This window comes from Ornithorhynchus anatinus, chromosome 1, assembly GCF_004115215.2.
Source record: "Ornithorhynchus anatinus isolate Pmale09 chromosome 1, mOrnAna1.pri.v4, whole genome shotgun sequence".
NCBI classification, from domain to species: domain Eukaryota; kingdom Metazoa; phylum Chordata; class Mammalia; order Monotremata; family Ornithorhynchidae; genus Ornithorhynchus; species Ornithorhynchus anatinus.
Genome location: NC_041728.1, coordinates 14,520,053 through 14,545,054, shown reverse-complemented (window position 1 = coordinate 14,545,054; position 25,002 = coordinate 14,520,053). Strand labels below are relative to the sequence as shown.

The 25,002-nt window shown below is 40.4% G+C and overlaps 1 protein-coding gene across 1 annotated transcript in view; it reads left to right on the top strand.

The window, feature by feature from the left end:
- Window positions 1–25,002, top strand: part of ADGRV1 (adhesion G protein-coupled receptor V1) — a 453,964-nt gene that overhangs the window by 21,470 nt on the left and 407,492 nt on the right. Inside the window, exons 5-13 of the mRNA XM_039911197.1 lie at window positions 933–1,037; window positions 3,805–3,918; window positions 6,636–7,201; window positions 8,720–8,990; window positions 9,306–9,635; window positions 12,184–12,360; window positions 14,015–14,238; window positions 22,252–22,378; window positions 22,477–22,662. Of these exons, the coding sequence (XP_039767131.1) occupies window positions 933–1,037; window positions 3,805–3,918; window positions 6,636–7,201; window positions 8,720–8,990; window positions 9,306–9,635; window positions 12,184–12,360; window positions 14,015–14,238; window positions 22,252–22,378; window positions 22,477–22,662 (2,100 nt within the window). The remainder of the gene's footprint in view (window positions 1–932; window positions 1,038–3,804; window positions 3,919–6,635; window positions 7,202–8,719; window positions 8,991–9,305; window positions 9,636–12,183; window positions 12,361–14,014; window positions 14,239–22,251; window positions 22,379–22,476; window positions 22,663–25,002) is intronic.

Sequence of the window (25,002 nt, the reverse complement as noted above, 5' to 3'; positions counted from 1 at the left end):
ATCCTAGGTACTTTTCCCAACCTGGCTTTTGTGAGGCCACAGAAGGTGTGGCCTTCCTCTTCCCCATCCTCTACTCCCGGAAACCCCAATTCACTCATCTGATGACAGCGTGGAGAGGCCACAACTGCCCTGGCCTTGAATCATGTGATGAGAAATGTTGCTAAACAAGTTTTCATCCTCCAATTTGCTCATCAATTGAAGTGTCCATAAAAGGATTGCAAAGTCAATATGAGTCTTGTAAGAAATCTTGCGAATTGTGAATACTCTAGCTCTTTAAACACATATATTGCCACTGCCCTGCAGGATTGCATTTTATATCCCATCTGCAGTCTAGTATGCAAAGCCACAGTGATAGCTGCAGCGGTGTTTTTTTTTTTCCCCTCCCAATCAAACTGTAGTATATTGTATCCGTGGGCTAAAGGATAAATTTGAGGGGTTTATTTATGTAAGTTGTTTCCTCACTTATTTATCATATGTTTATTCATTTATATCATTTTAATATTGGAGAGTTTGAGGAACACAAACAGGAATCCTAAGAAAATGCCATTCTATTTTTTTTACTTCTTGTGCTTTCCACTCAGATTTGTTTCACACTAGAAGCCAAAATTGTCCTTGAATCATAGCTTTGCTCTCTGCAGAAAGGAAAATTGCTTGTAATGATTTTGCTATAATTCAGAAACATTATAGCTTCCATGTACTACACATATTTACTGGGCAATATGCATGAGTAACTAGATGATCTATTTTGCTTGTCCTGCAAGCTCTTTACTAGCTGAATTAATTTGTTGCTAGGAAATCTAAAACAATTAGTGTACGGTTTACAGAATGGATTAACTTGTCTGTGGGAGTGTAAGATTTCTATGGGAACAGCCTTCTCCTCCTCTTCTCTGATGTTTGATCAGTACCTGATTGTCATTCCTCTTTCCCATTAGTCTTCCTTAATCGTAGTGAATGAGCCCAGGGGCAGAAACGAATCAGTGCCTCTCACCCTAATTAGAGAAAAAGGAACTTATGGAACCGTCACCGTGACTTTCGAGGTAAGTTTAATCTAAGATCACTTTAAACCTCAATGTCTTGAGTACAAAACTACATGCTCTAGACACAACACACGAGAAGGGGAAATTCTTGCTACGTCTCCTATTGAAGATGTGTATGAAGACAAGACATGAAGATATATTCATGTTTGAACATATTGCAATGAAAGGAACAGTCTTCTCTTTTGACAGGGTAGAGTCGCATGGTTGGGTTACATGTTCATTGGCAGTATGTTTTATTGTAAGTTTTTGGGTGGCAGATCACCTAAAGAAACGAAATGGAAATCAGGAGGACAACTTGATTGCTTTGGGTGGACTCCATCACATCAAACATGAAGCCGAACTGATCTTTTCTTCCAAAACAAAGACCCTGTAGAAATACTTTGCTGAATGGTTCCCCTTGATATTAGTATGTAAATGTTTTCTTAAGTGCAACCTACCATAGGAATGTTTAAACTGGAACAGCAAACTAATTTTATCCTTCATGGATAAGACCATATTCCAGTTGGGATTACCCAGATAGGAGTTGCTTAAGTGGAAAAATGCTGGCGCTCCACTTCATTTCGCAAAGATAATATGCAAATTTTTGTCAATGTTTATGTTAATGTAACAGCCCCAAAACTTGAATTTTGCAAACTTTACTCAGATAATTTCAGGGAAAGGAACATTCTGTAGTCTCATGCAGAGAGAGGTATTTTTCAACTGTATAATTTCACAGCATAGGTTGTGAAAGTCCAAACTTTCAGTTTGCATGAAAACACTTTCTTGCCTTATTCCCATCCTCCCCAATAATAAGTGAGAATGATAGTCATTCTCCCCATCTAGACTGTAAGCTCCTTGTGGGCAGTGCTTAGATCTATCTACTCTTTTGTATTGTACTTTCCCAAGTTCTTAGTACAGTGCTCTGCACACAGTAAATGTTCAATAAATACCATTGATTGATCACTGTAGTAGAATGTGGGATTTTCTGCTTTGTGATGGTTGGTGGAGAGAGAGCTTTTGAAAGGACCAAACCTCAGAATTTACTTGGAATGTTATAGTTTTGTATCCTTGTAAGTTCTCATTGATTTGTTAGAGCACCTAGTAATGTGTACAGTTTTATTCATAGTGTTTTGAGATGATGCATGTTCTGTTCAGTTTTAGAGGAACGTTTGTGAATGTCGTTTCTCATTACCTGAAAAACAGGGATTTTAGTATTATTTGGAACTTAAAACTTCATAAGCAGCTTGATTCTCTCCCCATCTCAGGTCCACATCACCTTTAAATACTTTGATATTCATCCCATCCCCACAGCACTTATATCCCTTTCTTTATATTCTTCTGCTTCCCCATCGGTAATTTATTTTAGTGTTGATCTTCCCCCCCCAGACTGTAAGCTTCTTGATTGGAAGCTTCATGTCTACCAACTGCATCATATTGTACTCTCCCAGGTGCTTAGTACAGACTTCCCTATCACCGTGGATGGCACGACCATCCTTCCCTTCTCTCAAGCCCTCAATCTCGGTGTCACCCTTGACTCGTCTCTCTCGTTCACCCCACACATCCTATCCGTTACCGAGACCTGCCGGTTTCACCTTTACAATATCGCCAAGATCCGCCCTTTCCTCTCCACCCAGACGGCTACCTTACTGCTACGGGCTCTCGTTATATCCCGGCTAGACTACTGTGTCAGCCTTCTCTCTGATCTCCCTTCTTCCTCTCTTGCCCCGCTCCAGTCTATTCTTCACTCCGCTGCCCGGCTCATCTTCCTGCAGAAACGATCTGGGCATGTCACTCCCCTTCTTAAACAACTCCAGTGGTTGCCTATCAACCTCCGCTCCAAACAAAAACTCCTCACTCTAGGCTTCAAGGCTGTCCATCACCTTGCCCCTTCCTACCTCTCCTCCCTTCTCTCTTTCTACCGCCCACCCCACACGCTCTGCTTCTCCGCCGCCCACCTCCTCACCGTCCCTCGGTCTCGCCTATCCCGCCGTCGACCCCTGGGCCGCGTCCTCCCGCGGTCCCGGAACGCCCTCCCTCCTCACCTCCGCCAAACTAATTCTCTTCCCCTCTTCCAAACCCTACTTAAAACTCACCTCCTCCAAGAGGCCTTCCCAGACCGAGCTCTCCTTCTCCCTCTACTCCCTCTACCGCCCCCCCTTCACCTCTCCGCAGCTTAACCCTCTTTTCCCCCCATTTCCCTCTGCTCCTCCCCCTCTCCCTTCCCATCCCCTCAGCATTGTACTTGTCTGCTCAACTGTATATATTTTCATCACTGTATTTATTTTGTTAATGAAATGTACATCGCCTCGATTCTATTTAGTTGCCATTGTTTTTACGAGATGTTCTTCCCCTTGACTCTATTTATTGCCATTGTTCTCGTCTGTCCGTCTCCCCCCGATTAGACTGTAAGCCCGTTAAACGGCAGGGACTGTCTCTATCTGTTGCCCACTTGTTCATTCCAAGCGCTTAGTACAGTGCTTTGCACATAGTAAGCGCTCAATAAATACTATTGGTTGAATGAATGAATACAGGGCTCTGCACACAGTAAGTGCTCAATAAGTATAATTGATAAATTAGGGTCATCTGAGTGTTGAAGTTGTTCACTGGAATAATTAGACAGTTGTCTTGAATTCTTGATGGAGAGCTAGAGAACTCAAATTCAGTGCTACACAACCAGTCCTTAAATAACCTTCCAAACCCTGCTGGTACCTCTCGTATAGCACTACCGATCTTTTTACATCTATCAAGTGTGTCACATTGATTGCTAACACCAAGCCATTCTTTGCAGGTAGAAGGCGGTCCAAACCCACCTGAAGAGGACTTAAGCCCAGTGAAAGGAAATATCACCTTCCCTCCTGGTAAAGCCATCGTCGTTTATAACCTGACAGTACTTGACGATCAGGTAAGGGGAAAAAAATTACCCATAAGACCTATATTAGGTGAAAGGGATTTTGTCTGTCTCTGGACACTGGTATGACTTGAAAGAGTTTGATTGAAATCTTAAGTGCTCTAAGAAAGCAGTACTTCCAAAATCAGTGGTAGGCCAGGATCTGGTGGCTGATTGGCCAGGATTATTTGACAGTTGGTGCTGGTTCTAGGCGCACCACATTTTGGAGAGAGGGCTTTTCTCGTTGGAGCGGTACAGTCGGATTTTGTAACAGACGGTTGCAGGAATCTGCCTAGATGTAGGAATGACTGAAACCAAAGCTAAATGTCTCCTACCTTGACCCCAATCTCGTCTGCGTAGCCACCGACCCCTTGCCCATGTCCTGCCTCCAGCTTGAAATTCCCTTCCCTTTTAAATATGACAGACCATCGCTCTCCCCACCTTCAAGTGCTTATTAAAATCATGACCTCCAAGAGGCATTCTCTGACTAAGCCCTCATTTTCCACTACTTCCTCTTCCTTCTGCATTTCCTTTGCTCTTGGATCTGTACCCTTTAAGCTCTTGGTATTCAGCCCACCTTTAGCCCCACCGCATTTGTATAGATAACTATAATTTATTTTCATGTCTGTCTCCCCATCTAGGCCGTAAGCTCCTGGGCAGGGAATGGATCTACCAACTCTGTTGTACTCGCCCAAGTGCTTAGTACAGTGCTTGTACTCAGGAAGAACTCAGTAAATACCATTGATTGAATATTCCTAGTGGTGTGGGGACAGATGAAGTTCTTTACTTGCTGCAGTAAAGAATTCTAGTCTGTGAGCTACTTGCAGGCATGGATCATGTCTACCCAATCTATTTTATTGTACTCTCCCAAGCACTTTAGTAGTGCTCTGCACACAGCAAATGCCCATTAACAGTGATTGATTAAAGAACTACCTTTTTGACATAATAAACTGATATGAGGCCCAGACCAAACCTTGTGATTTATTTTTGCCAGTGATCTCATGCCTTTTGGCATTATCCTGATAATTGTATACTCCTGAAGTTTAGGTCATTTGGAAACCACTTATGTTCAGTTTGCTTTTGATTATTTTAAGGATATGTCCTGTTTTAGTAGAAACATTTGAGTCATGGCAAAACATAAAATAGTAACTGCAGAGTTCAAAGTTGATGCTAACGGATAGGAAAAGAGCTGTGGCATATCTTTTAAGATTCAAGAGAAGTGGAATTGAACAATATAATGTTAGGATGAGCTTCTGTAAACTAATTTTGAGGAGAAAAAAAAGTCTTGGCTCAGGAAACAACTGCACCCTTATTCCCATAGTCCTTTAGAAGCTAAAGGAGCCCAATGTGGCCAATTAGTAAAAATGTTTTAAGTGCAATAAAATACAGGACCTATAGGATTTATTTCTCTTAATCCCTAGAAAAGAAATGCTTAGAAAAGAGTAATCCACTTTACTGTCAAATATTTGCAATCACTAGGTACTGTAATTAATTTTTTTCTGGGCTATTACAAGCCAACATCTGTAAAAGTATAATTTCTAAGTCAATACCAGAAAATTTGGTATCTCGACAGTGATTTATGATGCTAATTAACTGCAAATTTAAGAAAATTTATAGTCTTATTTCTTAAGATTACAATAATTTATCATTTTATTGTAAGGTAAGGACAAAAGCTCTTGTTTCAAATGACACTGTAGGTCTCTCTTCTTTTATAAATATAGTCCAGTATCATAATGACGACAAATACTTTATCAGTTAATGCAAAATCCTCAATTTTGCAAATACACCTAGCTTTCTTTTCCTGCGGGTGATGCATTCTTGCTTGGGAGATGTCTCCCAAGCTAGGTCTCACTTGCTGACAATATGCACGTGCTCATGCTCCCGGCTGTTTACTCAACACCACTTCAAGTTGTATCCAGTCAGGCTTGTACTGTCGGAGGAACGTTCCCTGCTTTTTCCTTCCTGTGCTGGCCAAACTGCTAAGGGCAAATATACATCCTGGAAGAACTGATTTTACTCAGATTGTAACCTACCGTAGGAGGCAACTACTGAATTGCACTAGTAGTAATAATAGTATTCAATATTTGTTGTGTACAGAGCAACTGTACTAAGCTCTGGAAAAGAATGCACAAGTGGAAATTAGTCACTGGGGATTAACTAAGCCATCAGTGAGCCACCCTTCAGTGGTAGATCTAGGACTCGTCCCTCCACCTGAGGGCCAGGGACTGCATGCATGTTGCCATTAAAAAAAAAAAAATTATGGTATTTAAGTGCTTACTGTGTGTCAGGCACTGTACTAAGCGCTAGGATAAATACAAGCTAATCAGGTTGGACAAAGTCCCTATCCCACATACAGGATATGGGACACAGTCTTCATTCCCATTTTACTGATGAGGTAATTGAGGCACAGAGAAATGACTTGCCCAAGGTCACAAAGCAGACAAGTAGCAGAGCTTGGTTTAGAACCCAAGTTCTTCTGATCCTAGGCCCGTTCTCTATCCACTAGGCCATGATGCTTCTCATTCTGACTTGTGGAACCCAATAGTTGTTCAATCAGAAAGAAGTGTACTTTGGGAAAATATTTTGAAATTGAGAGACGCTAATGAACCTGTCACATCCTTTACCTGTAGGGAGAGATTTTTAGTTTGTCAAAATTCTCATTTTGATATTCAGGATGCTGTGCGGGCATTTTAATTGTCCATTTTTCACTAATGTTTATGTTTCTTTGCCAGATACCAGAAAATGATGAAACCTTTTTTGTTGAACTAAAAAGTGTAGAGGGAGGAGCAGAGATCAACACTACACAGAACTCTATTCAAATTACTATTAGGAAAAATGATAGTCCAGTACGCTTCACCCAGAGTGTGTATATGGTGTTGGAGGAAGATGAGGTACTCATAATTCCAGTGGTTCGTGGCAAAGATGAGGGCGGAAACATTATTGGATCTGAAGAAAATGAAATCTCTCTCCGTTACACCATTGTGACTGGGAACTCTACAGCTCATGCCCAGCAAAATTTAGATTTCCTTGATCTTCAGCCAAACACCACAATTATTTTCCTACCCTCTGTTCATGAAGTGTATTTAAAGTTTCAAATTGTCGATGATATCATACCAGAAATTGCCGAGTCTTTTCACATTGTACTGCTCAAGGACACCTTACGAGGAGATGCTGTAGTACTGAGTCCTTCTACTGTTCAGGTCACCATTAAGCCTAATGATAAGCCCTATGGAGTGCTGTCATTCAACAGTGTCCTGTTTGAGCGGACAGTGATCATTAATGAAGACCAAATAACAAGGTAAAGTTGGTTTTAAATCAAGTGTTAATTCAGTACACATGTAGAGATTTTACTGGGAAAGAACTAGTTCTGGCGGAGAAACTACATTTCCTTTTTCACAAGTTAGAAGTTTGTTTTTCTGTTTAGACTTTCTAAAATCAATCAGTCCTTTTTTCAGGCTCCCCAAAGGATTTAAAACAATAAAATAAATAAAATCAACCACTCACACCAAGTTATGACATGTGGATTGTTGTGCTGGATTTGTGGTCTCCTAAATTATATAAACCCAATATGAAATCAAATGAAATAGAAGACAATATTGGAGCATCCCTTCAGGAATGGATGAATCTCATTCTGGAGATCTGAGAATCTGTGAAGAGGAATTATAGTGATAGTGCCTTGGGCAGGGCCATTTATGTGATTCGGGGACAGAGCACTATATGTGATGCAACTAGGCAGGAAAGGATGTTGCATATTACAGAATTATTAGACGCTGATGAGGCTTTTACCTCAGGATATTGAAATCAGAACTTCTTGGCTATATATCCATAAATGGGCAGAGGTAAGGAGTAAGGGAACTTGGGTTTTAGTCCTGGCTTTGCCTCCTGCCTGCTGAGTGACCTGGGGCTAGCCACTAAACTTCTCTGTGCCTCAATTTCCCTCACTGGCAAGATGGGGATTACATATCTGCTTCTGTCACTTCCCCTTAGACTGTGAGACTCTTGTGGGACAGGGACAGTATCAGATCAGAATGAATGATATCTACTTCAGCACTAAGGGTTTAACAAAATGTCACTGTTATTCCTACATGGATGTCTGAAAGCTTTGCTTGGTGAAGAGGCTAGGTTTTAGTCTAAAGCAATCCCTAAGTTAGGATAATGAACAAATGAGCTTATCCTAGTTTTCTTTCTACCCCAGCTGTAGTTTTACGTCTAGAGAAATATATTACCATGTGAAAATCATCCTCTGGTGGATTTTGACTAAGCCCTCTTTTCATTTTCTTCCGTTCCCTTCTGTGTCACCCTGACTGGCTCCCTTAATCACCCCCTCCTCCTCCCCCCAGCCCCATAGCACTTTGGTACATATCTGTAATTTATTTATATTACTGTGTGCCTCCCCCTCTAGACTGTAAGCTTGTTGTGGGCAGGGAATATATATGTCTGTTATATTGTACTCGCCTAAGCTCATAGTTTAGTGCTCTCACACAGTAAGCACTCAATAAATTCCACTGATTGTCAGCTCAGGCAGAACTCAAGTCATAGCCAAAAGGAAGTTTCATCTGTCTGACTTCCTTCCTTTGCTCTGCCTTCAGGGGGAAGTTTGTCCTGCATGGCCTATGATCTGACTGGCCAACAGAAGTGCACGCTTGGTCCATCTTCAATTACAGTAGTCAGCCCCAAGCAGAACCAGCGTTAGAACCCAGGTCTCCTGTTTCCCAGGGGCAGTGCTCTTTCTACTGGAACAACAGCAAGATCAAAACAAAAGATAGAAGGGTTAGGGAAGAGTAGTTGTTTGATCCATTTCTGTTCACTCCAGCAGGTTTGACGAAATCACAGTGGTAAGAAATGGTGGAACACATGGAAATGTTTCGGTGAACTGGGTTTTAACTCGCAACAGCAGTGATCCATCCCCAGTAACCACAGACATCACACCTGGTTCAGGCATTTTACATTTCGCACAAGGGCAGATGCTGGCCATTCTGCCTCTGACTGTCATTGAGGATGATTTCCCTGAAGAAGCAGAAGCTTATCGCCTTCAGATTTTGCCCCAGACAGTACGAGGAGGTGCCGAAGTAATGGAGCCCATTGAAGTAAGCCTATTGTAATGTGTGACCACCAAGTTTCTTCTCGAGAGAAAAAGTAATTTTGGAAATCACAGTCTCCCTACTCTTCAAGATCATTTCTTTTGGAGAAATATACTCTGGTTTTTTTTTTAATGTTCCTACAGAATGACATGTTTTTAAAATTAGGTTTTTAGGATATTTGAGTAAGCACATGATTAAGGACTGATCATATCTAAAATTCAGTGCATTTCACCAATATATGTTAATAAAGTAGAGAGGGATATTTGTGTTCTTTATAACAAGTGTGAATACTAGGCATTAAGATTCTCCTTTCTCTCGTAGCTTTTGTTCTACATTCAAGACAGTGATGATGTTTATGGTTTAATAACATTTTACCCTTTGGAAAACCAGAGGATTGAAAGTAGCCCAAGTGGACGGTTTTTATCCTTGAGTTTTTCAAGACAAGGAGGAACGAAAGGAATTGTGAAGATGATTTATTCTGCACTTTACATCCCTGCTGGAATTGTGGACCCTTCACGAGCAAAAGATGGCATCTTGAATGTATCTGAGAGAAACAGCCTCATCTTCCCAGAGCAGAAAATCCAAGTTAAAACCAAATTACCAATAAGAAATGATGCATTCCTTCAAAATGGGGCCCATTTCTTAGTACAGGTATTTATTCTGTTAGAAAGTGAAAGATATTACACCCTGATTAGAAAACGTGTAGTTTGTTCATGATAGTGACATGACATTTATGTGCTCTAACTATGGAAATGGTGTCTGTGGAAGCAGTTCTTTTAAGAGCTATATATAAACTGTACCTATGTCAGCCTTTGTAAAGAATGAACTTAAAACTGCTTTGAGGCCTTGGATCAACATTAGCAGAAATTGTTTGTACTTTACTTACAGTTTTACAAAATACTTTTACCTTCGCCGTAAAGTGCAGTATTCCCTGCTGGCTGACATTGTTTTTGAGGAAGAATGTTTTCAAATAGGCTCTATTCCCAGATCCTTTGTTCTCTCTTGCAAGTGAAATCTGTATGAATTACACTCTTTCTTTTCCATGTACCTTTACTGGCATTGTAGTATTGAAGGAGATGGAGTGAGTATCTCGAAAAGAGGTCAGGGAAAAAGTTGTGTAAGTGTTCTTTATAAATAGAGTACATTTTTTTGGGGCGGGTGGGGGAGCGCGTCATACTATAGCTCTCTTCGTAGACTCTAAAAGAGAGCTGAATTAAATTGCCTCCCGAAGTGATTCAGAGTCGTAACTCGAAACAGTTTCCTCATGTTCACAATTTGATTATTTTATATTTATTTTGGTATTTTACACAACTCCTGCATGACTTCTGTAACTGCAGTAGAATTTTGAATTTTTAAATACCAGCATTACATAGTTGACTTATATTTAGCCTCTGGTAGACCATGAACTACAGTTCTTTTTCTGCTTGATGCCTGCATCAATTCCCAACTCTTTTGTTCAAGAGTTGATCTAGAACTCTTTAGAAGAATTTCTCTAATTTTGCAAGTGGTCAGATGACAACGTTTAAGGTTCAGTAGCTATTTATTTAGGGTCTTGTCATAATTGCAAATTATTCTCTAGCCTGTTTTTTTTTTCTGTCTTTGAAGTCTGATCTATCATTCTAGATAGGGACTCGTTATCATACAGGACTTTCATCACAAAAGGGGTATTCCTTTCTATGATTACAATTATTAGAGGACTTGAAAATGACATGAAAAATAGTGGAACCTCAGAAGGAACATAAATAAAATTCATGATTTTCTGGGATCTGAAATGTGCTCCGAAGGCTTTGAAGTCTCTGCTCCTCTTAGACAAAATCCTCACTTTCACTATGAATGTGGGGATCTCTGTGCTTAGTTAAAACAACAGAGGGGTCTCAAGTCATGGGCAATCAATTTAAGGCCTCATTTGGGAACCAGAACTATTAGTCATTAACATAATTCCTTGAAACTTCCAGCAGTCTGTAAATCAGGAAACATGGTTAGAATTAGAAGCGTTTATAACTTGGGTGGAACATAATAGACGAGCAAGGCAGGAATGGGAGGAGGTGGCAGCCTTAGTGAGGAAACTTGAATGAAACAAAAGAGTGGAGAATCAGAGACATGAGCTACACATTCTTCAGCCCCCTTTCCAGTTAAATACTTTGGCCTGAGATACAACTTTTGGTACCCATGTGATTACTGATGTGGAGTCCCCAACTGCAAAGTCTCTAAAAGCAAGTAATTGTTCTTTCTGAGTCAGTTGGAGCTTTTTAACAGCTCCATAAAGAACACAGGTGGGAAAAATTGTACAAAGTAGGAAATGTGCCAGTCAAATATGTTCAGGCCTAACAAACCCCCGAATCATTTGTTGTTGCTAGGTTTTCTGTTTTGTTTTGTTTTTTGTTTTTTTTTTTACAAAATGCAGAACCAGGACTGCCACCACTAGCTTAGGTGAAGTAAAATTAGATATTGCTGTGAATGATATTCTCCTTCTTTCATTTTGCCTTCCTCAGCTACTTCAGGCTTTCAGTCTATTTCCTTTTCTAGTAGAAAGAACAAATTAAATTTTCCATAGTGCCAATTCTGGCTCTCTAGCCTAATAATGGGTGCTAGGCTGATCCAAAAGATGTTGCATTTTCAAATTATTTGAAATTAAAGTATTAATTTCTTAAACGAAGTATTTCTTATTTAGCTTCTTGAGAGAAGCAGCTTTCCCTAGTGGAACGATCTTGGGCCTGGGAGTCAGGAGATCTGGGTTCTAATGCTGGCAACACCACTTGCTTGCTGTGTGATCTTGGGCAAGTCATTTAACTTCTCTGTGTCTCAGTATCCTCAACTGTAATTAGGAGTTAGCAAGAGATAGCTATTCTCCTGCTGCTTCAACTGAGCCTCATGTGTGACAAGGTCTGGTCCTGACCTGGTTGTATTTTATCTTCCTCTGCACTTAGTACAGCTACTTGGTGCCCCTTGTCAGCTGTGTGACTGTGGGCAAGTCACTTCTCTGTGCCTCAGTTCCCTCATCTGTAAAATGGGGATGAAGTCTGTGAGCCTCACGTGGAACAACCTCATTCCCCTGTATCTACCCCAGTGCTTAGAACAGTGCTCTGCATGTAGTAAGCACTTAACAAATACCAACATTATTATTAAGCATAGAGAAAATACCATTATTTCATCTAGCTGATAGATAATATTTAAAAATTTTGGTTTGCCCACATTATAGCTGGAAGCTGTGGAATTGGTGAATATCATTCCTCCAATCACACCCATAAGTCCCAGATTGGGTGAAATCTGCAACATCTCCTTGCATGTTACTCCAGATATTGCAAATGGAGAAATTGGCTTTACCAGCAACCTCCCCATCATCCTTCATGAGCCAGAAGAGTCTTCAGCTGAGATGGTAAGTAGGATATTTCTTAATTGGGTTTGTTTTTTGCAGAACTCAAAAGAGAAAGCATAGAGGAGGAAGCACCCCAGCTCACTGTAGCTCTAAATACCCTTTCCACCAGAAGAGGATACCTTTAGTATCTGCAGCCAGAATAGAGTGAAAGAACAGAAACCTCTGAGATCCTACAGAGTGCCTTGCCTCCCTTTATCCACCTTTGGCAGTAGGGGGGGGAAAAAGCCAAAAATGATGTCCCAGGCTGATTAAGATTTCAGGAAAAGAAAAAGCAGTGTCGCCTTGTGTATAGAGCATGGGTTTCAGAGTCAGAAGAACCTAGTTTTTAATCCTAGCACTGCCACTTGTATGTTGCATGACCTTGGATAAATTACTTTATGCCTGGTACCTCACCTGTAAAATGAGGATTAAGACTGTGAACCCCATAAGGGACGTGGACTGTGTCCATCCTGATTATCTTCTATCTACCCAGCACTTTGTACAGTGTCTGGCACGTAATAAGCACTCAAATACCTTAGAGATTAAAAAAAAGAAAGATTTTATAACACCTTGAAGGAAGTGAAGCAACTTGGCCTAATGGATAAAGCACAGGCCTGGGAGCCAGAGGACCTGGGTCCTGGGTCACTAGCTTGCTCTGTGAACTTGGGCAAGTCACTTAACATTTCTGTGCCTCAGTTTCCTCAATTGCAAAATGGAAATTCAGTACCTCTTCTCCCTCCTACTTAGACTGTAAGCCCCAGATGGGACAAGGATTGATTCCGGCCTATCTTGTATCTACCCCAGTGGTTATAATAGTGATAGACAAATTTATTATTATTATCATATGTCATTGAATCATTTCCATTTCATGAGTGACTATAGGTATACTTTCTCCAGAATGTCCTATTTTCTGCCGTAATCGGTAACCTTGCAAACGGTTCTTCCATTATTATTGTTATGGTCTCTTTCCATCTAGCTGCTGGTCTGCCTCTTTCATGTTTTCCCTGGACTTTTCCTAGCATTAGTGTCTACTCCAGAGAATTAGTCCTCCTGGTGATGTATCCAAAATACTTTAACCAAGTCGAGTCATTTGGCCTTCCAAAGACCAGATTGGCTTAATTTGCTCCAAGACACACAGAGGGTGCTAACAAATATCTTAAAAAAAAAAAAAAGAGGTGTGTGTGGGGAATGTATCTTCTTTGTATGGTCCTAAGTGCATAGTGTAGTGCTCAACTACTGCTATTGGTAATAACAGGCTCAAATGTTTAGTTACTGGTTTATGTGATTCTCTGTGAGAATCCAGAAGTTCTCATCATTTTTGGGGCACCAAAGGATTTCCTTTCAGAAATCCAGGGCAACCTTTCAAGTATTGGCAGGACCTGGTTGTCATTGTAATGTTCAAGCTTCCATCGTAGACACGGGGCTGAGGGGATGTAATAAATCTAATCTGGGACCGTGTTTCCCAAAATACTTTAAATAGTACATCCAATGATGCTTTTACATTTATACATAGGTGCATACATATAATCTATTTAGAAAGAATGTGCATCAAACTTCACAGTCCCCCGCTAACAATTTATTGGGATGAATCCAGGGGGAGTTGCTGAATTTTCAAATACACAGTAATATTTCTGCTACAGTATGTTCCTCCCACCCCCCTCCTTTTTTTTGTTAGGTATATGTTGCCTTACATCGAGATGGAACTGATGGTCAAGCCATTGTGTTTTGGAGTTTGAAGCCCTCTGGCTTCAATGCAAAAGCAGTGACAGTTGGTGACATAGATCCTTTCAATGGCTCTGTTGTGTTTCTATCTGGACAAAGTGACTTAACAGTCAACATCACCATCAAAGCTGATGATGTACCAGAAATGAATGAAACAGTCACTCTTTCTTTGGACAGGTAATGATTTACCATTTTTATCTTTACTGACTTCTTTGCTCTTGAGAGTTTCTGCTAAGAGGTGAGGCATTGTGGTAGGGTAGTCAGGTGACCAGATGTATGTTTGTCAGTCCAGTCTTTGGCTGGTCCGTCCCCTGCCTGGTACGGGCATGGCCCTGGTGACTTTTACGTCAGTACCCAGGCTCCTGCTGCTGAGTTCTGCGGCTTGGAAGTGATTCCCGCATTCAGCGGGATCTGGGAGGGGCACTAAAGGTAGGAGGGGGTAAGGATTACCCTGGAGAAACTCTCGGTTGGATGGCCTTGGGCATACTTTGGTAAAATGGTGCATTGGACTTCATTTCTGCTTGTCTGTTGTAACACGTTCCATCACATGCGTCTCCTTGTCTGGTATCCATGAGGTCCAACATTGGCCATCCTCCTAGTGGTGCCCAGTGACCAAAAGGTTGGCACCACTGGGACCCATATTTGATTTTGTAGCCCCTAAATTTGCCACAGGCCAGGTTCCTTCAGATGCTTTGAACTCCACAAGTGTGTCTCCACCACTTGTCTGCTGTGTGACTTTGGGCAAGTCACTTCACTTCTCTGTGCCTTAGTTACCTCATCTGTAAAAGGGGATTAAGACTTGTGAGCTCCATGTGGGCCACAGATTAGCTTGTATCTACCCCGTGTGTCTAACCTGATTAGCTTGTATCTACTTACCCCAGAGCTTAGCACAATGTCTGGTGCATAGTAAGTACTTAACAAATACCATAAAAAAAAAGCTCCCCAAATATGACCTGAATTTTAAATTACCCATTCCCAATGCTCAGTGCTCCCTCTGGGATTTGGGTATCCTCTTCCACCATCCCTTTGGAATGGCTAGGGAGAAGTGGACAACCCAAAAGTTACTTAATGATGGTATTGGTTAAGCGCTCACTATGTGCGAAGCACTGTTCTAAGCCCTGTCAGTTGCCAGGGACAAGTAGACGAGAGCCTCCTTTGCCAGTTTGTCGCCTGTTGAGTGATAAGTGGAAGGCTCCAATCTCCAGGCATCTAGTGCCATTTGTTTAAAAAAAAAAAAAAAGGCAAGAGAAGTTAATGTCTAAATATTCCTTTATTTTCCTAAATATTGTTATTTAGTCCCAAAAGATAATAATAAAGAAGATGATTGGGAGGGTGTTCTTCCATTTGTAACAGTTTTGTATAGAAAATATTCAATCCCTGAAAGGGGTGTGTGTTGTCCAATTAGCTTAATTGTTTCAAATACAAATCAAGGGGGGGAAAAAAAACCAAACTCTTCTGATTTTAAAGTATTCAGCTTTGTCCCCTGTAGTTGACAGCAATCAAGGTCCTTTTTTATTTCGGTCGAAAAATGAGTCAGTCCCATGCCCCTGCTTTGCTTGTTAGCTCTCTACATTGGGATTGAGGCATTGAAGTGATAAAGTTGCTGGGTTTTTTTTATTCTGCCCCTGGAGGCATTGAGAGCCTCAGACTTTATTCTTCATGTAGCAATTAAAAGTAAGAACCCAAATAGTGCCGTGTTGTACCCTGCTACTCAAGATTAAAGTGAGTAAAAGGGCAGTGATTGTGTGGCTGCTTTAATAGGTATAATCCTCCTTTGCAGTACCTGATCTGAACTTTTTATTTCATTACTAGTCATTTGATTTTTTTTTTCCAATTTCACTGAAAGGTTTTGTGGTTTAGAAACCTTTGAGTTGAAGCATTCTCTAACATTTTAAAACTAGAAATAAGCAAGTCACTGGAGATTTGATGAGGATTTTTTCTTTGAAGTTGGTGGATGCGAAAGAAGGAACAGAATATTGGAACAAATTCTGTTAAACGCCTACTGTTAATTTTAATTACCTTCCAGTATGACATTGTATTTAATCTTTCCCTGTGTTCAAAAATATGTTTTTTTTAAAAAAATGAAACTGGCTGAAAATTCATTTCGGATTAAACCACGAACAGAAGTGTTGCTTGTTTTGGTGTTTTTTTGTTGTTGTTGTTATTTTTAGGGGGCAATTTGGTTTTCAATTTTTAGTATTTTTTGGTGAGAAGCTAAGTAAAGTCTTACTGACATATCTGACTTCATGGAATTCTCTCTTCTTTTTTCCCTCCTCCTCCCCCTAACCATGCCCCCCAAATTAGGTTTTGGCACTAATTAAAATCAGTGAGCAATTCTGAAAAAAGTGGGGAAGATGACTAGTGAATTCATATATTGGCAGTAGTGATCAAAGATCTTGCAATAGCACTTCGATTTTGGCTCAGTCGTGAGGCCCACTGAGCAGAACAAAATGTGTTTAATAAGTCAGAATTTTAGTAATAATGCACATTTACCTTCTCTATTTTCCAATGCACAGAACTCAACTTGGAACCTTAGCTAAGTTGACACTTATAATTACATAAGGCAGTGTAAAAGTATATGATTAAACTGTCTGGAACAAGGTATTGCGATTTGATTCCATAAACACTTTTTAATTTCTTTTACCTTTTCACTAGGTGTGTAAACCCACACAGTATCTGAAAATATATGGATTGAAAGTAGAATGCACTAAGCAATATATGGGGTGAGGAATTTTGAAATTTGACCACCAATTTTGGCTTAGAGGAAATGAAGTTAAGCATTGGCTTAAGCATAATCATGTCATCTTCCCTGTTCATTTTAGATTAGGAATCATTAAAGTGTTGTTGCAAATTCAAACTTAAGCAAAGATACCTTAATAAAGAAGGCCCGGTCTAAAAGGACTAGAAGATAACATTTAACTTAAATTCATTTCTTGAATTACTCAGAATTTTTTTTTTGCACTTAGAGACCATGTAATTTCAGCTCCTTAAGTTTCAGTAATGGTCCTGAAAAATTAATTTTGAATGAAATAAAAAAATTCCCAGTGGAGTAAATCCCAAACCATTAATACCTAAATTTCAATATGTATAAGCAAATGTATAATTTGGGGTTTAAAAGGAAAATTCCCAAATTCTAGTTGTTAATCCATTTTTGTTTTCTGAAATTTCCCAATACTGATTATTCCTAGAATTGTGCTGTGATGACTCATTTTCACTGCAAAAAATTTAATGATCCACTCCTTTTTGTAATACTTTTAATATTAAAAAAGGATTCACAAGTGCGTAAGGTTATTAAAATATTGTTTATTATCCATCCTTTATACCTATAATCATGAATTTCAGATTGTCTTTTCCATTCTCACTAAGTGACCAACAACAAAAAAAATCCTGCTTTTGCAGTTTCGTTGGCAGGTTCAGGGAACAATAGGCCTAGAGATTCATTTAAAGCTGTGAATAGCTTCCAGTAGTTACCCCCCCCCCCCGCCCATTTTAAAGCACTAAGTAATTATAAAGGGGTCTGAATAACATTTGCTCAGCTGCTGCGGTCTGTGAGCCCGTACAGTGCTTGGCAGCAACGGAGCTCTTGCAGACGGGCCAGGGAGGACCGTCTTGAATGGATCTTGACATGCCGATTGGTCATGGGGTCATCCTTCCTAAGTGGGAACTGCCCAACCTCTTGCTAGCAATTGTCAGTGGGAAAGCTCCCAGAAAGCTGGGTTCCCATAAGGTGGACGCTATTAGCTATGGGGGAAAGAAAAAAAAAAACTTTCTTTACTTTTACACTTCTGTTCTGAGGCTGGCATTATTAAGAATCTGGTGAATATTACTTTAATTTCTCCCTCTCCCTCTCTGCATTGACAGGGTAGAAACTGAAAGGTTTGTCGTATATTTTGGGTAAGTGCACAGAGGCATATCTTTTTGTCTTAGGTGAATCAACATTTTGTTTTGGACACGGCCCTGTCTTGCAGGAGATTCACAACTCCAGAATCATTTTGTCTTGCCTGTCAGCCCATGCATGCTTCGTGGGCTGTTTCACTTGTTAATGGCGTGGGCTGCTGATGGGAGCCCCTTTGTGCATTCATGGAGTTAACGATTGTTATGGTATGAATGCACATGGGGTATTTGTTGTGAGAGTTTTTCTTTACAATATGATTTGAGGCAGTCTGTAAGACAGGAACTTGGCATTTAAAATGGACTATATTGAGCAAAGTATTCTTTACTTCATAGGTGGAACCCTCTCTCCACTAATGATTCAGGTTTAAAAATATTCTTTGGCTTCTGTTGGGTAAATATTTCCAGTACAAGTGTTCCAGGATAATTTCTTCTTGGAAACCCAGTCTGTATAATGCTTTCTGGTACTAATTTAATGTGTCTAGGAAAATGCCATTAATTCTTTCAGGTCACCAAGATACTATTGTATAATTACAAGAGGAATCTGCCCCAAATATCAATTATACTTCTATTTTATGTTTCAAGACGATGCCATGGATCATGAACTTTGGGGCTTTGGAACTGAGACAGAGTCAGTCATTCCTTCCGCACTGTTTCTCAGGCTGCATTTTGCCGTGTTGTTCCAAGGTGGTTTTCATTTCCGCCTCATAATCTCACAATCTTCCTGAAGTGCTGCCGATCCAAAAGAGCCTTCGTATTCCCGATTGCTGTGTGACAGACTGACTTTGGCCTCCTAAAATTCCTGGAGTGGGAGGGGGCATGCAATATTGGTCATTCATCCTCAGAGTGACATTAGTGCCTTGTTAAAGCTTTGTCAGAGCAGCCCAGTCTGGGAGCCCTCTCTTTCCCTTACATGGGGAAGGAGTCTTGGAAAGGTGCCTTTTAAAACTGCCTGCTCGTTAGTAAGCATGTCTGGTTGGCCTCATAACTGTGTTGCATGCCCTAATGAGTTTATGTATAGAAATTAAGCATTGCAGCATGGACCAGTAGCTGCACTGTAATAGTAATATTAAATAATAATTATAATTATGGCATTTGCTAAGTGCTTACTATGTGCCAAGGACTGTTTTAAGCACTGGGGAAGATACAAGGTAATCAGGTTGTCCCATGTGGGGCTCAAAATCTTAATCCCCATTTTACTGATGAGGTAATTGAGGCACAGAGAAGTTAAATGACTTGCCCAAGGTCACTCAGCAGACACGTGACCGAGTTGGCATTAGAACCCATGACCTCTGACGTCAACGCCCATGCTCTTGCCACTAGGCCATTCTGCTTGCATTGGGCATGCAAGAGCCACAGTCTTCTAAAAAGTAACACTGCATGCCTTTGAACAGGCCAATCAATCAGAAGTATTTATCGTGAGGAGCACTTTACTAAGAACTGGGGAGAGTACAATAGAGTTAATGCTAATAGTAATGATAATGGTAGTAAGAAGAAAAAAATTAAGCTCTTACCTTGTGCCAAGCCCTGTAAATCCTGAGGCAGATGTGAGATCATGAAGTTGGACACAGTCCCCGCCTTACAGTCTAATTAGGAGGTACATCAGGCATTGAATCCCCATTTTACAGATGAGGGAACAGATACAGAGAAGTGAAGTGACTTGTCCAAGGTCAAACAGCAAGCAAGTGGCAGACTTAAGTTAGAAACCGACTCCATGGCCTACGTTGCTGCTTCTAGGCCACGCTGCTTCTGGAGCTTGTTTTGGACAGGGAACATGTCTTCACACTCTGTATTGTACTTTCCCACGCACGTAATACAGTGCCGTGAACAAAGTAAGTGCTCAATAAATATGAGTTAGTAGACACAATCCTTGCCCTCAAGGATCTTACAATCTAGAAGTTTAGATAATATATGTCCACATTGTGATCCTGAATTAGACCCCATCAATGGGCGACTCTCGGACATTAATGCTTAATACTCTTTCTTTTAAAGAAGTCTCCCCACTTGAGAGTAATGATTTTTAGGAGTGTGTTTTGCATTGCCATTGCCTTTCTCAGTGCTCCAAAGATGACCCAGAGAGATAGCGACCAACTAATGATCCCTCGGCTACCTCTGAAACCCAAGTGCCTGGTCACCATCATCAGTGTTTGTGGCCTTTTCATGTTGTTGAAGAGAAAGGGTAATTCTAAAAGTCCCAGACAGATAATAATGTTGGTATTTGTTAAGTGCTTACTATGTGCAGAGCACTGTTCTAAAGCGCTGGGGTAGATACAGGATAATCAGGTTGTCCCACGTGAGGCTCACAGTTAATCCCCATTTTACAGATGAGGGAACTGAGGCACAGAGAAGTTAAGTGTCTTACCCACATTCACACAGCTGACAAGTGACAGAGCCGGGATTCAAACCCATGAACTCTGACTCCCAAGCCCAGACTCTTTCCACTGAGCCACACTGCTTCTCCAATGCAATGCAGTTACAGTGCTGTAAAAGGAGCTGGTCAGTGCATGTTGGGCGAGGTGGCAAATGATGGAAGAAAGTCATTGGGCCACACAGATTAGAGTCAAACAGCTGTGGTATGGCTTGCCCAGTGAGTATGCCAAAGCCAGTTCGTCAGTGGCAATTATTGAGCACTTATTGTTTGTAGAGCATTATACTAAAAGCCTGGGAGAGTACAATCACCATCTATAAATTGGGGAGTAAGACTATGAGCTCCATGTGAGACAGGGACTGTGTCCAACCCCATTTGCTTGTATCCAACCCAGTGCTTGGTACAGTGCCTGGCACATAATAAACGCTTAACAAATACTACAATTATTATTATTAGTAGTAGTAATAGTAGTACAATTCTCAGGTTGGGATCACCAGCACTGCCATTTGCTTGCAGACTGGAAAATGCATATGGAATTCCCGAAGACTAAGTAATGGCAATTTACTGAGTCGGTTACATTTTGGCCGGAAAATCTGAGGCATGTTTGGATCCATGCAAGAATGTGAGATGCTGAATACAGATTGACCAATGCTTGATGCTAAAAAAAAAAAAAGCTCAGCATTCAGGCATACAAGTGCTATTTAGTGGCCTGAAAGAGATTATGCATCTACCAAACACCCAACACTACCAGAAAGAAATTTTAGAGATTTGGGAAACTGTATTTAGGAAGAAATGGTCAAGCCTCCAAAATATTGGTATTCTATTACTTCTTTTGGAACTCTTTGGCATTCCAATACCACTTTTCCAGAGGTCGTGTTTAAAGAGACAATGTCAATTGTTACGACATTAAGAATTTGTACCTTTACCACTAATTCTCATTCTGGTTTCCTAATTTATAGCCATGAGAATGAAATCTTATTGTTTAGGGTAAACCCCAAACAATAAGGACTGTGTAAAATGTAAGTGCAAATGAAAAAGGAAAGTGAATATTTTCTGGAAAAGTGGACCAACTTTTGAAGCCCCCAAAGCCTCATGTATTTTCACTTTCTGTTTTTGATCACTTTTGTTTTTCACAAAGCCTTCATTTAAAATTTTATTTTAGGAAACTTCTAGGGGTCTAATTTTATTACTATTAAATACTAGGCACTTTATCAAATCCTCCTTTTAGTTTGAATAATGAAGAAACTGAAACAACTTGATAAGAACTTCATAATAGAGTAATATCTGTTCCTACAAATCCATCATGTTCAGAGCTGGTTGACTCTAGTTGACGCTCACCTCTTGAGAGAAAATTTTGAAATCTAACACTAATTCTGCAATGCAGTCTTTCTTAAAAAGCCCCATGAAAATACTTTCATATCAAAATTACAGCTATGCAAAATATATTTTATTTCTAATTAATCACTGGAGAGTAATTTTTTTTCTGACTGCCTTATGTTTAAGATTGTGCAAGTGATCAATGGATTTCATGAAAACAACATAATGGACATGCCACATAGAATTAGAACTAAGTAACATAAAGTATCATAAAATGGATCCATCATTTTTCCTTCACACGCTGCACGTTGCATATGTGTGTACCTCCATATGCGGCTTAAGACAAAGCAATGGCTGTGAAAGCAGACCCTGAAATTGCTGAAACCATTTATTTACTTTCTAAGTGTCATTTTTCATTTCATAATCAGTGTGGCATCTGAACCACATTTAAGGTCGCCCATTACTGAGAAATTCAGTACTAGATCCCAGTATAGACTCAAACCTTAAGCCCTGTACAGTGATTCTGATCTGTCATTTGTAAGTATTTCTTCAGACTTGGTGAATCATTAAAAGAAACACTATGCAGCCTCACATTTCTGTACTTCCTTTCACAGGATAAGTGTGGAAAATCAGATCCTTAAATCTGGATTTACTAGCCGAGATATAACCATTTTGGAAAACGATGACCCCGGGGGAGTTTTTGAGTTTTCTCCTGCTTCCAGGGGACCCCATGTTATAAAAGTGAGGAGAGCTGCTGGGTAACAGCCTTTGAACAATAATTATTAAATGAGACCAATGTCTTAAATGGACTTTTAAACGAAATGTGTTTTCCATTTAAGGAAGGGGAATCTGTTGAACTCAAGATTATCCGCACCAGAGGTTCACTTGTCAGGCAATTCCTACACTACAGGGTGGAGCCAAAAGACAGCAACGAATTCTATGGAAACACAGGTGTCCTGGAGTTTAAACCAGGTGAAACGGAGATAGTGATTACGCTGCTCACGAGAATGGATGGGATCCCAGAGGTATACATTTACTATAGTTCTTGCATTAAGGGATGATGTAAAAATTTAATCATTGTAAAAACTGGAAGGAAAACTATGAATTCAGGGAAGGGTCATAACCTTTTTTGGGGGAAATCACAAATTGGTGCCTTTGTTTCCTCAAATTAGTTTATTGAACTCCGTGATGTTGCAAAATCATTTCAGGTCTTTCTTCCAGTCACTCAAGATTAAAATAAATCTGGTAGTTTAGGGGTGAGGCAACTGATCAACATAGTCTTGGTTTTAAACAGACAGTGTAGATTATGAAATGGACCAAAATTTGAGCCCATCCAAGATAGCCGTTAGAATATTTATAGAAAGCACTTTATTTTAGAGAGCTCTTTCTGTGTTGGGTCAGCTGTATGCAGACTGAACTTCTAAAATTCACTCTGGCCGGGGAAGTTGAGTGATGGGAGTCGAAACATGGATTTCTGTTCTCCTGGGATAATTCTAAATCAACCAATCCTTGGTATCTAAGTGCTTACTCTGTGCAGAATACTGTAGTGAGTGCTTGAGAGAGTACAGTATTATAGGGTTGGTGGACGTATTTCCTGACCACCAGGAGCCCTGAATCTACCGGGGGAGATGGATATGAAAATAAATTATGGATAGGTACATGAATCCTGTTTCAACTTACTCCCCATCCAAACAAGTTGGCTGCTGTTGCTGAAGGACCAGTTCTCTCTCACTTAGCTGTTTAGTTATCAGAGTGGAAGAAAACAGGTGTTTTGCTGTTTCCCAGAAGTTTACTACATGAAGGTCCTGACTGCCACATGACCCTTGTTTATTTTTGGCAGCGCTGAGCAGGTTTCCTCCCACCACCTACCTTACTTCTCTACAGAAGTTCCTCTTACCCCCTGCTCCCTCTATCTTCTCCTCTTATCTGAATTCGAGAGGGTGTGTGTGTTGAGGGGTGGTCTTTTATTCAGGATATCCATCATTCAACCGTGAGAATCATTTTTCACGTTGGCTATTGCGTGACCCTTCAGGGATGTTTTACTTATACCTAACTCTTGGAAGAGTGCTCTGTGACTATCATTGGGTTACACTCAATCAATTGCATTTACTATATGCAGAACATTGCACTGAGCACTTGGGAGAGTACCTCGTAACACAGCTGGTAGACACTTTCCCTGTTCACAACGAGCTTATAGTCTACAGAGGGAGGCAGGAATTAATATGAATAAATTCCTAATATGTACATAAGGGCTGTGGAACTGAGGAAGGGGCAAATAAAGGGTGCAAATCCTAGTGCAAGGACGACTCGACTCGGAAAGGCATGGGAGTAGAGGAGATGAGGGTTTAGGGAAGGCCTCTTGGAGGAGATGTGCTTTTATTGGGGCTTTGAAGGAGGGAAGGTTATAGTCTGTAATGATTTAGCAATAGAATTTTTATGCCACAGATCACTGTCTTCCTCTGTGCTGTTCCCCACACCCCCACACTTGCTAAAGGGCTATTGTCATCCCAGGGAACCACTGTGGCCTAGTGGAAAGAGTTCAGGCCTGTGAGTTAGAGGACCTGGGTTTTAATCCCAACTCTGTCTCTTGCCTGCTGTATGTGACCTTGAGCAAGTTACTTAGTTTTACTTTGCCTAGGTTTCTTACTCATTAAAATGGGGATTATACCCGTTTATCCTCCTATGTAGACTGTGAACAATATATGGGGTAGAGGCTGTGTTCAACTTGATTATCATTTGCCTAACACGGTGCTTGTTAGTAAGTGCTTAATAAATTCTTCAATTATCATTAATAGAATGTATCCACCCCCTTCAAAGCCTTATTGAAGGCTTGTCTCCTCCAAGAGGCCTTCCCAATCTAGGCCCTACTAAGTCCCACTCCTTTCTGTGTTGCCCTGACTTACTCCCTTTATTAATCTCCACTCCCAGTCCCACAGCACTTATATACATATTTGTAATGTATTTATATTAATGTCTGTCTCTTTCTCTAGACTGTAAGTTCATGTGGGCAGGGAATGTCTGTTTATTGTTATATTGTACTCTCCCTAGTGCTTAGTACAGTGCTCTGCACACAGTAAGCACTTAATAAATACAATTGACTTATCAGTACAGCTGATAACTATGGCAAATTTAGTTTTTCATGAGTAGGTTGACCTAAAATTTAATGAAGAAAAAACTTTCATATGACATTGTAGAGAGAAAATATTATTCTGATATTTAATTTGGCCACAGGCTCTGTTTTCCCCCAGTGGCCAAATCCCTCTTGAGTCACAAGGCAAATCCTCGAAGGGACCCTGGTCCATAGAACCTTCTAGAAAGTACTACCAGGGCACTGAATTGCCCACCCGATTTCAAAACCTCCTACA